Source organism: Hyperolius riggenbachi, chromosome 8, assembly GCF_040937935.1.
Source record: "Hyperolius riggenbachi isolate aHypRig1 chromosome 8, aHypRig1.pri, whole genome shotgun sequence".
Classification (NCBI taxonomy): domain Eukaryota; kingdom Metazoa; phylum Chordata; class Amphibia; order Anura; family Hyperoliidae; genus Hyperolius; species Hyperolius riggenbachi.
The window spans coordinates 275,670,766-275,685,097 of record NC_090653.1 but is presented as its reverse complement, the minus strand read 5'-3'; the positions used below and the strand labels follow the sequence as shown (position 1 = coordinate 275,685,097).

At 46.6% G+C, this 14,332-nt stretch overlaps 1 protein-coding gene across 1 annotated transcript in view; it reads left to right on the top strand.

Annotated features, from left to right (window-relative positions):
- The window catches only part of MAMDC4 (MAM domain containing 4), a 138,309-nt gene extending 134,552 nt beyond the window's left edge, over nucleotides 1-3,757 (top strand). Inside the window, exons 28-29 of the mRNA XM_068248950.1 lie at nucleotides 613-791; nucleotides 3,489-3,757. Coding sequence (XP_068105051.1) covers nucleotides 613-791; nucleotides 3,489-3,524 — 215 coding nt within the window. The 3' untranslated portion in view covers nucleotides 3,525-3,757. The remainder of the gene's footprint in view (nucleotides 1-612; nucleotides 792-3,488) is intronic.
- The last annotated feature ends 10,575 nt before the right edge of the window (nucleotides 3,758-14,332 follow it).

The window sequence follows — 14,332 nt, the reverse complement described above, 5'->3', positions numbered from 1 at the left end:
TGTTTTTAAAGTAAACTTGAAATAAAAAAACAATGTAAACACAGATTTATTACCAGGCCCAGATTTACCTCACAGGAGCCTATAGGCACAGATGATGCCCTGGCACCTTAGTTTCCTTCCACAAACCTGCAAACTCGTGCCGAACCGCACCACAAGTGCATTGGCTGGCCCAGCTGTCACTTCTCCCTTAGTTCCCTTGTCCACCATAAGTAGCTACAGGTGCTCCTTATTATGTAGCTAGAGGTCCCCTCAGTATTAAGTTGCCCCCCACTGAAGGGAGATCTCGTCAGTGGAATGCCAAGAGCCTGCTGAGTAGCCTCTCATTTACACTCTCATCAGGAGTCTCCATAGGGAAAGAGTGGGAGGTGCTCGAGGAGCAGAGTGTGCCGCCTATCAGGCGCCTGTAGGCATGTGCCTACAGTGCCTTATGGTAAATCCAGCCCTATTTATCACTGTATAACAATAGCACAAAAAATAGCTTTGATTCCTGCAAGGCCAGGATTTGTTTCCGCTTGTTTGAGAGCTCTGATTAACTGTGAGTCTACTGTATTTTCTAAGTGAAAGATCAAACTTTTTGTCTTCTTTAATGAAATATCTTGGGGCTCTTTTCAGCCAAGAAGAGTAATTCGGGGACAATCTGGGCCGCGGTCATCAGTGTGATCATCTTCCTGCTCTTCTGCTTGCTGCTCCTCATGGTGTACCGGAGATGGAGGCGGCAGCGAGACGATTCTCCAGCGCTGCCCGATCAGATGGACAATGATGGCGGTTTTGATAATGTGGTCTACGATCAGGTACAGTTACCCCAACACACAGAGTATTGCCAGTCTGAGCACCTCTATAGCCCTAATTCACATTACAACCTATGACGGCGCATAGTGCGCCCAAAGTCCCTGTGCCGGTTTTCTCTGTTTCGCCTGAGCCCAGCCTTGTGGCTGTAGAATGCTATTCCAGGTACACACAATGAGATTTTCCAGCAGATTTACTGCCAGATTTCCAACAGGTCCGATCTGATTTCCGTTCGATTTTCACTTCTATGAAAAAATCAATCGGAAATCAGATCGGACCTGTTCAACACAATCGATCTGGCAGTAAATCTGCTAGAAAATCTCATCATGTGTACCAGGGTTAACGGGTAGGATGGAGGCACCCAATGTGTGTTCTATTTTAGTATTTTTAAATAAAAGACAGTATATAATAAAAAGAGAGGTAATCACCTCTCCAGAAGATATAGACACCATTTCAACTGGAAAAACAAAGATTTTATCCAAAAAGCAATCTGACAACACATTTCACGGGTCATGGCCCGCTTCCTCAGGTCAATACAAAATGCCTTGATAGCATAGGGAATAGAGTGTAGGCGCCTCTAATACCACTACTGCTACTGTACCAGGCATAAGGCTGCTATAGACTATGGGGATCATTTCCTAAGCTCAGAAAAAATGATCCAGCAACCCTTTACTTGATGTTTCCAGAAGTGCCTGCTATTTGGTGGTCTGGGACTCAGCATAACATAGGGACTCGTGATGGACAATGAGATGCAAATAATTAACATGTATAAATACATCAGAGGGCAATATAATAGCTTGGCGGATGAGCTTTTTGTCCCTAGGCCTTCTCAAAGGACTAGAGGACATGATCTGCGCATGGAGGAAAAACCTTTAGCCATTTATTTAGGAAAGGGTTCTTTACAGTAAGAGTGATTAAGATGTGGAATGCATTGGCACAGGTAGTCGTTATGGCAAACTCTATACCTGCATTTAAAGGGGGCTTAGATGCTTTCCTTGCGTTGAAAGACATCCATGGCTACAATTACTAGGTAATGCCCAATGATGTTGATCCAGGGATTTTATCCGATTGCCATCTGGAGTCGGGAAGAATTTTTTTTCCCTTTTGGGGCTAATTGGACCATGCCTTGTAAGGGTTTTTCGCCTTCCTCTGGATCAACAGGGATATGTCAGGGAGCAGGCTGGTGTTGTACCTTGTTCTCTGGTTGAACTCGATGGATGTATGTCTTTTTTTCAACCCAAATAACTAAGTTGATGCAGAATTATGAAAATATTTGTTGCAAAAATATGCAGAAAATGGACCCAGCAAAACCCACCTCTGCTTCATTCGACTAGTCCACTGCATCACTTCAGAATGACTCAATCTGATCGGTCATTCCTAGAAATGATCCACTCGATGCTAAAAGGTATGGTGGTCCTGGGAGGTGCCTGCTATATTAACCTTCTTGGCGGTATGGACGAGCCTAGCTCGTCCATGACCGCCGGAAGGCGCTGCTCTGGCCCCGCTGGGCCGATTTTCATAATTTTAAAAAAAAAAAAACAAAGTGCTTACTAGCTACATGATTTAAAAAAAAATATTCAAAAAATAGTGCTGCGCATCCACCCTGGCGCAAACAATAGAACGCCAGGGTGGATAAAGTCACACAAAACAATGCATATCATGGGCGTCTTCTCTTCATCAGGAACAAGGTGTTGGCGTCAGAATGCTCACTCTGGGCTTCTGTTTGGTAATACTTTACACTCCTTTTCATATTCTGTACATTTGCCACTTTCTTCCATAAAACTGATCTACATTGACTTGGAGTTGCATCAGTTTCTCATCCTGTCCCTTCTTGGAGTGTTACACCATCTAAAGTTCACAGTGGTTCACTCAGGCGCTGTTCTCATCTAAAAGCGATTCGAAATCGCCGACGGCAGTGATTTTCTATCCCCCCCCCCCTCTCCACTGTGCGCTACGATTTTGTGCGAAGCGCTTTTGTAAGCGATTTATTTTTTCACTTCCTGACATCAGTCAGAAAGTGAACTCTTTGACCCAGAAAAGAATAAATACAATGTATTCTTAAAATCACAAACGCAATTGCCGCACAAAGCAATTTTGTGAGCGTTTAGCGCTCTTCCTATACTTTCCATTAGACCAAAATCACCCTAGAAATGGTACGGGTACCGCTTTGTGCTCTGCAAAATGTGCCGATATGAAACTTCTCAGATTCATTGCACAAGCGTTTTGTGGGCAATTTTGAAAATCGCCTGTGCTTGAAAAAAGGCTTAAAGTGCCCCTAGTGTGAACAAGCCCTTAAAGAGATCCCGAGCTGAAGAGATACTTAGCTGCAATTAGGGAAGCCTCAGGATCCTATTGGGACTGCACCCTGCGTCTGGTAGACCTCTTGTTTTTTCAGCTGAGTTTCTTTAAAGACCACTGGTACAAGAAATGGCGGAATACTGACGAATCCCCACCACATACCCACCACAATAGACCGGTGGAGCCAAGTTTAGGGATGCTTTGAGCTTAGAAAAGTGCTGCTAGTGGGTTCCTGAACTTTCAGTTGGGAGATGGAATTCCATTGACCGTTTAGGCTGCCTGTTGAACTTGTGATAGTTACATGAGGTGCATGCAGATAGCCAGCACAGTCCTTAGACTACTAACAGCCCTAGGACTGCATATGACTGTTCCGCAACTAAATAAGACGTGATATTGTATTTCAGGATGATGACGCAGTTTCCAACAATTCAGACCGATAATCATGAAGAACAAGAATTCTGGATCTTCTCCTCACTGGACTGGACTCTTCCTGCTGCTCTCGCTCACGTACATCTCCATCACTGGGAAAAGGATAACAGATCTAGTGTATAATGTACCAGCCCTATACGGATGCCCATTATTCCTGGGCGATGACACATGTACAACGCTACGAAAGATGTTAGCGCTATATAAAGAAAATAATATTACACAGTAATAAAGGAGTTTGAAAACATGCTCGTGTCTTATACAAATAAGTGAACTATCTCAACACATCTACACACACAGTAGTGACAGAACCCTCCACTATCTCTACAGGTATTACCAAAATGCATACATTCCGTATTGTTTTAAAGAACACATCCGATAACAATTAAAATGTAAAAAAAAAATCCACTTATCTGGGGCTTCCCCCAGCCTCCGCCAGCCATCCTGTGCCCTCGCTGCAGCTCCACTCCCTGCTGGTGGCCCAGGGTCCCCTCTGGCGCAAGATGCCGACTGCACCTGCACAAGCGGCTCTGAGTCGTGCTGACAGCATCCGGACTGTACTGCACAGGTACAGTACTTCTGGGCCGGCGCCGTACAGCTTGGATGATGTCAGTGCGACTCATTGAGCTGCACGCTGAAGTGCAGGAATATGCCAACTTGGTGAGGTTTGCATCTGCACCGGAGGTGAGCAGGAGCCAACGGAGCTGCAGCGAAGGCACAGGACGGCTGCCAGGGGCTGGAGGCCGCTCAGGGTATTTGCTTTTATTATTTGCCCAGACGTTCCCTTAAAGTGACTCCGAGCTCAGAGTAAAAATAAAATTTGAACTTACCCGGGGCTTTCTCCATCCCAGCCCTGGTCGGGACGTCCCACGCCGGCCTCCTGGCTCGTCTCCCGGCGGCTGTCCGCATAGCACGGACAGGCCGGGCCCCCCGGGCGACACTGGCAAGTGTCAGGCCTTCTCCTTCCGTATACGTCACGAATGACGTCACACGGCGGCCAGCGTGACAGCACGGCGCATGTGCGATTAAACCGCGCATGCGCCGTGCTGTCACGCCGGCCGCCGTCATTCGTGACGTATACGGAAGGAGAAGGCCCGACACTCGCCAGTGTCGCCCGGGGGACCGGCCTGTCCGCGCTATGCGGACAGCCGCCGGGAGAAGAGCCAGGAGGCCAGCGTGAGACGTCCCGACCAGGGCTGGGATGGAGAAAGCCCCGGGTAAGTTCAAATTTTATTTTTACTCTGAGCTCGGAGTCACTTTAACCACTTGAGGACCACAGTCTTTCTACCCCTTAAGGACCGGCCACTTTTTTTCCATTCAGACCACTGCAGCTTTCACGGTTTATTGCTCGCTCATACAACCTACCACCTAAATGATTTTTGGCTCCTTTTCTTGTCACTAATAAAGCTTTCTTTTGGTGCTATTTGATTGCTCCTGCGATTTTTACTTTTTATTATATTCATCAAAAAAAAGACATGAATTTTGGAAAAAAAATGATTTTTTTAACTTTCTGTGCTGACAATTTTCAAATAAAGTAAAATTTCTGTATACATGCAGCGCGAAAAATGTGGACAAACATGTTTTTGATAAAAAAAAAAACCATTCAGTGTATATTTATTGGTTTGGGTAAAAGTTATAGCGTTTACAAACTATGGTGCAAAAAGTGAATTTTGCCATTTTCAAGCATCTATGACTTTTCTGACCCCCTGTCATGTTTCATGAGGGGCTAGAATTCCAGGATAGTATAAATACCCCCCAAACGACCCCATTTTGGAAAGAAGACATCCCAAAGTATTCACTGAGAGGCATAGTGAGTTCATAGAAGATATTATTTTTTGTCACAAGTAAGCGGAAAATGACACTTTGTGACAAAAAAAAAAGAAAAAAAAAAAAGAATCCATTTCTTCTAACTTGCGACAAAAAAAAATGAAATCTGCCACGGACTCACCATGCCCCTCTCTGAATACCTTGAAGTGTCTACTTTCCAAAATGGGGTCATTTGTGGGGTGTGTTTACTGTCCTCGCATTTTGGGGGGTGCTAATTTGTAAGCACCCCTGTAAAGCCTAAAGGTGCTCATTGGACTTTGGGCCCCTTAGCGCAGTTAGGCTGCAAAAAAGTACCACACATGTGGTATTGCCGTACTCAAGAGAAGTAGTACAATGTGTTTTGGGGTGTATTTTTACACATACCCATGCTGGGTGGGAGAAAACTCTGTAAATGGACAATTGTGTGTAAAAAAATCAAAAGATTGTCATTTACAGAGGTATTTCTCCCACCCAGCATGGGTATGTGTAAAAATACACCCCAAAACACATTGTACTACTTCTCCCGAGTATGGCAATACCACATGTGTGGCACTTTTTTGCACCCTAACTGCGCTAAAGGGCCCAAAGTCCAATGAGTACCTTTAGGATTTCACAGGTCATTTTGCGAAATTTGATTTCCAGACTACTCCTCACGGTTTAGGGCCCCTAAAATGCCAGTTCAGTATAGGAACCCCACAAATGACCCCATTTTAGAAAGAAGACACCCCAAGGTATTCCGTTAGGAGTATGGTGAGTTCATAGAAGATTTTATTTTTTGTCACAAGTTAGTGGAAAATGACACTTTGTGAAAAAAACAATAAAAATCAATTTTCCGCTAACTTTTGACAAAAAATAAAATCTTCTATGAACTCACCATACTCCTAACGGAATACCTTTGGGTGTCTTCTTTCTAGAATGGGGTCATTTGTGGGGTTACTATACTGCCCTGGCATTTTAGGGGCCCTAAACCGTGAGGAGTAGTCTTGAAACCAAATGTCGCAAAATGACCTGTGAAATCCTAAAGGTACTCATTGGACTTTGGGCCCCTTAGCGTACTTAGGGTGTAAAAAAGTGCCACACATGTGGTACCGCCGTACTCAGGAGAAGTAGTATAATGTGTTTTGGAGTGTATTTTTACACATACCCATGCTAAGTGGGAGAAATATCTCTGTAAATGACAATTGTTTGATTTGTTTTACACACAATTGACCATTTACATAGAAATTTCTCCCACCCAGCATGGGTATGTGTAAAAATACACCCCAAAACACATTATACTACTTTTCCTGAGTACGGCGGTACCACGTGTGACACTTTTTTGCAGCCTAGGTGCGCTAAGGGGCCCAACGTCCTATTCACGGGTCATTTTGAGGCATTTGTTTTCTAGACTACTCCTCGCGGTTTAGGGCCCCTAAAATGCCAGGGCAGTATAGGAACCCCACAAGTGACCCCATTTTAGAAAGAAGACACCCCAAGGTATTCCGTTAGGTGTATGGCGAGTTCATAGAAGATTTTATTTTTTGTCACAAGTTAGTGAAAAATGACACTTTGTGAAAAAAACCCAATAAAAATCAATTTCCGCTAACTTTTGACAAAAAATAAAATCTTCTATGAACTCGTCATACACCTAACAGAATACCTTGGGGTGTCTTTTTTTCTAAAATGGGGTCACTTGTGGGGTTCCTATACCGCCCTGGCATTTTACGGGCCCAAAACCGTGAGTAGTCTGGAAACCAAATGTCTCAAAATGACTGTTCAGGGGTATAAGCATCTGCAAATTTTGATGACAGGTGGTCTATGAGGGGGCGAATTTTGTGGAACCGGTCATAAGCAGGGTGGCCTTTTAGATGACAGGTTGTATTGGGCCTGATCTGATGGATAGGAGTGCTAGGGGGGTGACAGGAGGTGATTGATGGGTGTCTCAGGGGGTGGTTAGAGGGGAAAATAGATGCAATCAATGCACTGGGGAGGTGATCGGAAGGGAGTCTGAGGGGGATCTGAGGGTTTGGCCGAGTGATCAGGAGCCCACACGGGGCAAATTAGGGCCTGATCTGATGGGTAGGTGTGCTAGGGGGTGACAGGAGGTGATTGATGGGTGTCTCAAGGTGTGATTAGAGGGGGGAATAGATGCAAGCAATGCACTGGCGAGGTGATCAGGGCTGGGGTCTGAGGGCATTCTGAGGGTGTGGGCGGGTGATTGAGTGCCCTAGGGGCAGATAGGGGTCTAATCTGATAGGTAGCAGTGACAGGGGGTGATTGATGGGTAATTAGTGGGTGTTTAGGGTAGAGAACAGATGTGAACACTGCACTTGGGAGGTGATCGGACGTCGGATCTGCGGGCGATCTATTGGTGTGGGTGGGTGATCAGATTGCCCGCAAGGGGCAGGTTAGGGGCTGATTGATGGGTGGCAGTGACAGCGGGTGATTGATGGGTGGCAGTGACAGGGGGTGATTGATGGGTGATTGATAGGTGATTGACAGGTGATCAGTGGGTTATTACAGGGAAGGACAGATGTAAATAATGCCCTGGCGAATTGATAAGGGGGGGTCTGAGGGCAATCTGAGCGTGTAGGCGGGTGATTGTGTGCCCGCAAGGGGCAGATTAGGGTCTGATCTGATGGGTAACAGTGACAGGTGGTGATAGGGGGTGATTGATGGGTAATTAGTGGGTGTTTAGAGGAGAGAATAGATGGAAACACTGCGCTTGGGTGGTGATCTGATGTCGGATCTGCGGGCGATCTATTGGTGTGGGTGGGTGATCAGTTTGCCCGCAAGGGGCAGGTTAGGGGCTGATTGATGGGTGGCAGTGACAGGGGTGATTGATGGGTGGCAGTGACAGGGGGTGATTGATGGGTGATTGACAGGTGATCAGTGGGTTATTACAGGGAAGGACAGATGTAAATAATGCCCTGGCGAATTGATAAGGGGGGGGTCTGAGGGCAATCTGAGCGTGTAGGCGGGTGATTGGGTGCCCGCAAGGGGCAGATTAGGGTCTGATCTGATGGGTAACAGTGACAGGTGGTGATAGGGGGTGATTGATGGGTAATTAGTGAGTGTTTAGAGGAGAGAATAGATGGAAACACTGCGCTTGGGTGGTGATCTGATGTCGGATCTGCGGGCGATCTATTGGTGTGGGTGGGTGATCAGTTTGCCCGCAAGGGGCAGGTTAGGGGCTGATTGTTGGGTGGCAGTGACAGGGGGTGATTGATGGGTGATAGGTGATTGGCAGGTGATTGACAGGTGATCAGTGGGTTATTACAGGGAAGGACAGATGTAATTAATGCACTGGTGAATTGATAAGGGGGGGGGGGGGGGGTCTGAGGGCAATCTGAGCGTGTGGGCGGGTGATTGGGTGCCCGCAAGGGGCAGCTTAGGGTCTGATCTGATAGGTAACAGTGACAGGTGGTGATAGGGGGTGATTGATGGGTGATTGATGGGTAATTAGTGGGTGTTTAGAGAAGATAACAGATATAAACAATACATTTGGGAGGTAATCTGACGGCGGGTTTACGGGCGATCTAATGGTGTGGGTGGGTGATCAGATTGCCCGCAAGGGGCAGGTTAGGGGCTGATTGATGGGTGGCAGTGACAGGGGGTGATTGATGGGTGATAGGTGATTGGCAGGTGATTGACAGGTGATCAGTGGGTTATTACAGGGAAGAACAGATGTAATTAATGCACTGGCGAATTGATAAGGGGGGGTCAGAGGGCAATCTGAGCGTGTTGGCGGGTGATTGGGTGCCCGCAAGGGGCAGATTAGGGTCTGATCTGATAGGTAAAAGTGACAGGTGGTGATTGATGGGTAATTAGTGGGTGTTTAGAGGAGAGAATAGATGTAAACAATGGATTTGGGAGGTGATCTGATGTCGGATCTGCGGGCGATCTATTGGTGTGGGTGGGTGATCAGATTGCCCGCAAGGGGCAGGTTAGGGGCTGATTGTTGGGTGGCAGTGACAGGGGGTGATTGATGGGTGATTGACAGGTTATCAGGGAAGATAGATGCATACAGTACACAGGGGGGGGGTCTGGGGGGGAGGGGTCTGGGGAGAATCTGAGGGGTGGGGGGGTGATCAGGAGGGGGCAGGGGGGGGGATTAAAAAAAATAGCGTTGACAGATAGTGACAGGGAGTGATTGATGGGTTATTAGGGGGGTGATTGGGTGCAAACAGGGGTCTGGGGGGTGTCTGAGGGGTGCTGTGGGCGATCAGTGGGCGGGGGGGGGCAGATCAGTGTGTTTGGGTGCAGACTAGGGTGGCTGCAGCCTGCCCTGGTGGTCCCTCGGACACTGGGACCACCAGGGCAGGAGGCAGCCTGTATAATACACTTTGTATACATTACAAAGTGTATTATACACTTTGTAGCGGCGATCGCGGGGTTAACATCCCGCCGGCGCTTCCGTATGGCCGGCGGGATGTTACGGCGGGTGGGCGGAGCCAGTTGCCGGGGGAAGCGCGCGTCATCAATGACGCGATCGCTCCCCCGGCATGCCTAAAGGACGCGCCGCCTGAAGGCGTATTGCGGTCCTTTAGGCGTCCACTTTGCCGCCGCCCATGGGCTGTGGGCGGTCGGCAAGTGGTTAAGTAAACCTGAGCTAAAGCTTGGGTCAAAAAGGAAGTACTTACCTAAGAGGGAAGACACTGGATCCTGTAGAGCAGAGTTCCCCAACCCTGTCCTCAAGGCCCACCAACAGTGCATGTTGTGCAGAACACCACGCACAATCACAGGTGAGGCAATTAGTGTCTCAGCAGAGCTGATTAACTACCTCTGTGGATTTCCACAAAACATGCAGTGTTGGTGGGCCTTGAGGACAGGGTTGGGGAACTCTGCTGTAGAGGCTTCCCACACCATCCTCCAGTTCCCTGTTGCACCAAGAGCTTATTGGAAATCTGATTGGAGCCGCTCTCCTCTTTAAAGGATATCCGATGCGACAGATTCAAAATTAGCTTTACCAGCCCCTAGAAATCACGTGTGTCCCTCCTTGCAGCTCCTGTCTTCTCCCGGGTCTGGCTGGCAGCCTCTGAAGCATTTGATCCCTCATGGGTCAACATTTTCTGCACCACGTCACAGGAGTATACTGTCCACGCATGTGCAGAAGACGCCGTCCGGTGGTCAGAGATACTTCAGGGGCTGCCAGCAGGACCCAGAAGACAGGAGCTGCAGGGAAGAACACCTAACTTCTAGGGTCTGGAAGAAGTCCCAGGTGAGTAAAGCTAGTTTTTAATGTTTCACCTAGGATATCCTTTAAAAGTGACTGCGCATCCTTTCTTGTGCCAGTGCAGAGCGGCAGCCATGCTCGCGCTTGAAGAGGAGGGTGGCCTGGACCTTTTGGAGGTCCCTGCGAGTGGCGACAGGAGCGAGAACAACACAGGAAGCCTCTATAGAATTTCCGAGGAGTCACTCTCCCTGGGCAAGTATTTCCTGTTTGACCTGAGCTTTGGCTTCGAGTTCACTTTAAGCTCCGTAAACACTCATGACTGCTGATGAACAGTTGGACAGAACCATTTAAACAATAAAAAAAAAAAAAAAAAAAGTGTGTCCCAACAAAAGGTAAAAAAAGACAACATTTATTGTCCATGGAGTTGGTTTCACAGGATATTCTGTTAAGGTGCATACACACGTCAGATAAAAGTCTTTGGAAAATGAAAGATCACAGACCAATTTTACCCCCTTCCATGTAGTATGAGGGCCATACCTACACAGTCTATTCTATGGAGCTGAACTCTGATAAAAAGATCTTTGCAAGATGCTGCACACATGCAACAGATCAGTATCTGCAAAAGATCCGTTCCTTCAAAATGCATTCATAGTCTATGATATCTGCAGATCCTCATACACACCTTGTTTAACGGACAATTATCTGCCGATCAGATCCACCAGGATGGATCTTCAGATAATTGATCTGCAGATGAATGTCCGGTAAACAAGGTGTGTATGAGGATCTGCAGATATCAGACTACGAATGCAATTTGCAGGAACGGATCTTTTGCAGGAACGGATATGTTGCATGTGTACAGCATCTTTATGTGCAGCATCTTGCAAAGATTTTATCTGATGGGGAGTGCAGCTCCATAGAATAGACTATGTAGAGTATGGCTCTTATACTACATGGAAGGGGGTAAAATTGGTCTGTGATCTTTCATTTTACAAAGACTTTGATGTGTGTACACACTTTTAGTTGTTCATATCAAATGATAATGGCTCCACTCAGACTACTTATGTGTAGGCAGGTTACGCAGTCCAGGTAATGTTTTTCACATTTCCGCTAATGACCCAAACAGCAGACAGTCGTTGTGGCATCGCTGAATTCAAATGTGCCCAAACATCGATCGTTCATCACTTATAGTCAGTGATCACACGTTTCATAATGGCAATGATCAATCGTGTGTTCCCTGGGATATGTTCTGGAGGTCTCGCGCCCCCCCTGCATACCTGGCCTGAACATAACAGCCAATCAGATTTCACCCATTCACGTCAATAGGAAAAGTGTAAAAGGCTGCCATTCTCACAGTAATAAAGTCAGAGTCCTCAAACTTGGCACAGTTGGTCACTCGGTGATGGAGGTTAAAAACTCGGGCAAAGTGGCAGACCATAAATCAGCCAAATTAGTCATTTTACATGGCAAAATGTAAACTGCAGCCATTCTTACACTGTTAATGGCAGGGATCTCAAACTCCCCATATTTGGTCACTGGGATTCATATTCATGGAAGTGGGTGGAGCTTACACCAGAATCAAAATTCACCTATTGGTTTTGAAGGGGAATATTTAAATAGCTGCCATTCTTACACAGTTAATGGCAGAAGTCTCAAACCTGGTACAATCAGTCATTGAGTGACTGCCGTTCAAATTCACTAAATGGGGCTGAGCCAATCAGATTTCTTTGCTTGATAAATCACTTACATTCTCACATTATGGAAGTCAGGAACCCCAAAGCTCACAAACTTAGTCACTGAGTGAGTCAAGGTTACAAAAAAAATTGGATGGAGCAAAATACATTTTTTTTTGTAAACTGCAGTCATTCTTACGATGTTAATGGCAGGGTTCTCAAACTTCCCATATTTGGTCACTGGGATTAATATTCAGGAAAGTGGGTGGAGCCTGAAACTGCCAATCAAAATTCAAACTATTTTCAAGGGAAATATTGAAATTGCTCCCATTCTTGCTCTGTTAATGGCAGAGGCCCCAGACCTGGTACATTCAGTCATTGGGTGACTGAGGTTCAAATTCAGAAAAGGGGTGAAGCTACAAAAAGCCAATCAGATTAGCTTCATTTCAATTTAAAAATTTTAATTGATGCCAAGGACCCCAAAGCTCATAAATTGAGTCAGAGTGTGTCAAGGTTAGAAAAAGTGGGTGGAGTCAACAACCACCAAAAACATACCTGGGCAATGCCAGGTTCTTCAGCTAGTGCTTAATAAATGCATTCCAGGATAATCCTAATCTGCTGCATACTTGTTCATGGTCTATGGCTAAAAATATTAGAGGCGGAGGATCAGCAGGGCTGCCAAGCAACTGATATTGCTCTCGCTTTAGTTGTCCTTTAACTAGTTTTATTCCTGCCAGACATCAATTCCCTGTGACATCACATTCCAGTTAACTCCACCTTCAAGCAGTGGAGGTGAATCAGTACAATGGGTTTATTAGGGTGCAGCTGCCTCTCACTGTGCAGTGATCATTTGTGCTGCATTTTGTCACAGCAAGTGAGGAGAAGCCTTTTCCGGAACAGTTTTACTACCAGTAAATTAATAAACCGCAATATGATGAAGAGTAATAAAGTCTACAGAGACAGATTTATCAGGTTCAGTGCCGGTAATATGGAGCAGATTCCCAGATTAAGGGTTCTCATGTGTCACCTCAAGAAACTGCTGCAGCTTTTCCAGGGATAGTTTAGATAAATCTAGCCCACAGTTCTTACGAGATCAGTTTCTTCTTCCAGCTGAGGCCTGAACTGTATGCTCCCGCCTCACCAGGTTTTCAGTAAAAACAACCAGTTTCTTCAGCCAGGCACCGCCCACATCCAGGCAGCAGATGAGGCACTTTTAACTCGTTAGTATGCAGGGATGATGGAAGGTAAAGCAGGCCAATAAGATGCAAAAACAGCTACCCAAGCTTAATGGGTACCTGAGATGGCGTGAAAGGAAGAAGTTATACTCCAGGCTGATCGGTCCCTCACCATCCTCCAGCGCTACCTGGATCCTCCAAAATTTGCCCCAGAAAGTCATCCGGGTGTACTACGCACGCGAGCCCCAGTGGCCAGGGGTGTTCTGCGCAGATCTACCACGCAGGCACAGTTCACTCCTAGCAACGGGGTGAGTATGCAACTGGACTGCACCGACTGGCCCTGACTGGAGGATTTTCCAGGGTAAATGGCAGAGGATCCAAACGGCGCAGGACAGCGAGGGAGAAATCAGCCTGGAGAAGGCACCAGATATGTATAATTTCTACTTTTTATGCCATCTCAGGTACCCTTTAACTAAACTGTACTTTTGTTGGGCAGGTGGGGAGTGGGGGTGTGGAGAGAGAGAGAAGCCCCCTTCAGTTTACCTCTGCATATTGCAGGGACGACTGACTGAACAACCATTCTACTGCAGCTCGATCTTCAAACCCAACATGAGTTTTCTCCATACAGCCTCAGGCAGGAAGATGGAAACTTCAGGATGATCCATGCCCTTGGTGCCATTTGATTTAAGGGTTAGCTTAAGAACTGTGAGCTGGGGAAAGAAAGTCCTGTAAGCCTAATAATTATAGCCCTTTACAATCTAGAGGAAGTACAAACCCTTTATAAGACACTAGGCCTGGATTACCTCACAGGAGCCAATAGGCACAGATGTTCTGGCACCCTCGAATTTGCTCTCAGTGAGCAACCTACAAACTCCCACCGAACCACACTGCAAGTGTGCTGGCAGTCCCAGCTGTTACTTCTCCCTTACCTGGCATAGGTAGCTACAGGTGCCCCTTAGCATTGGGTAGCCAGAAGTACCCTCAGTATTAAGTAGCCGAGAGCTGGGTGAGAAACC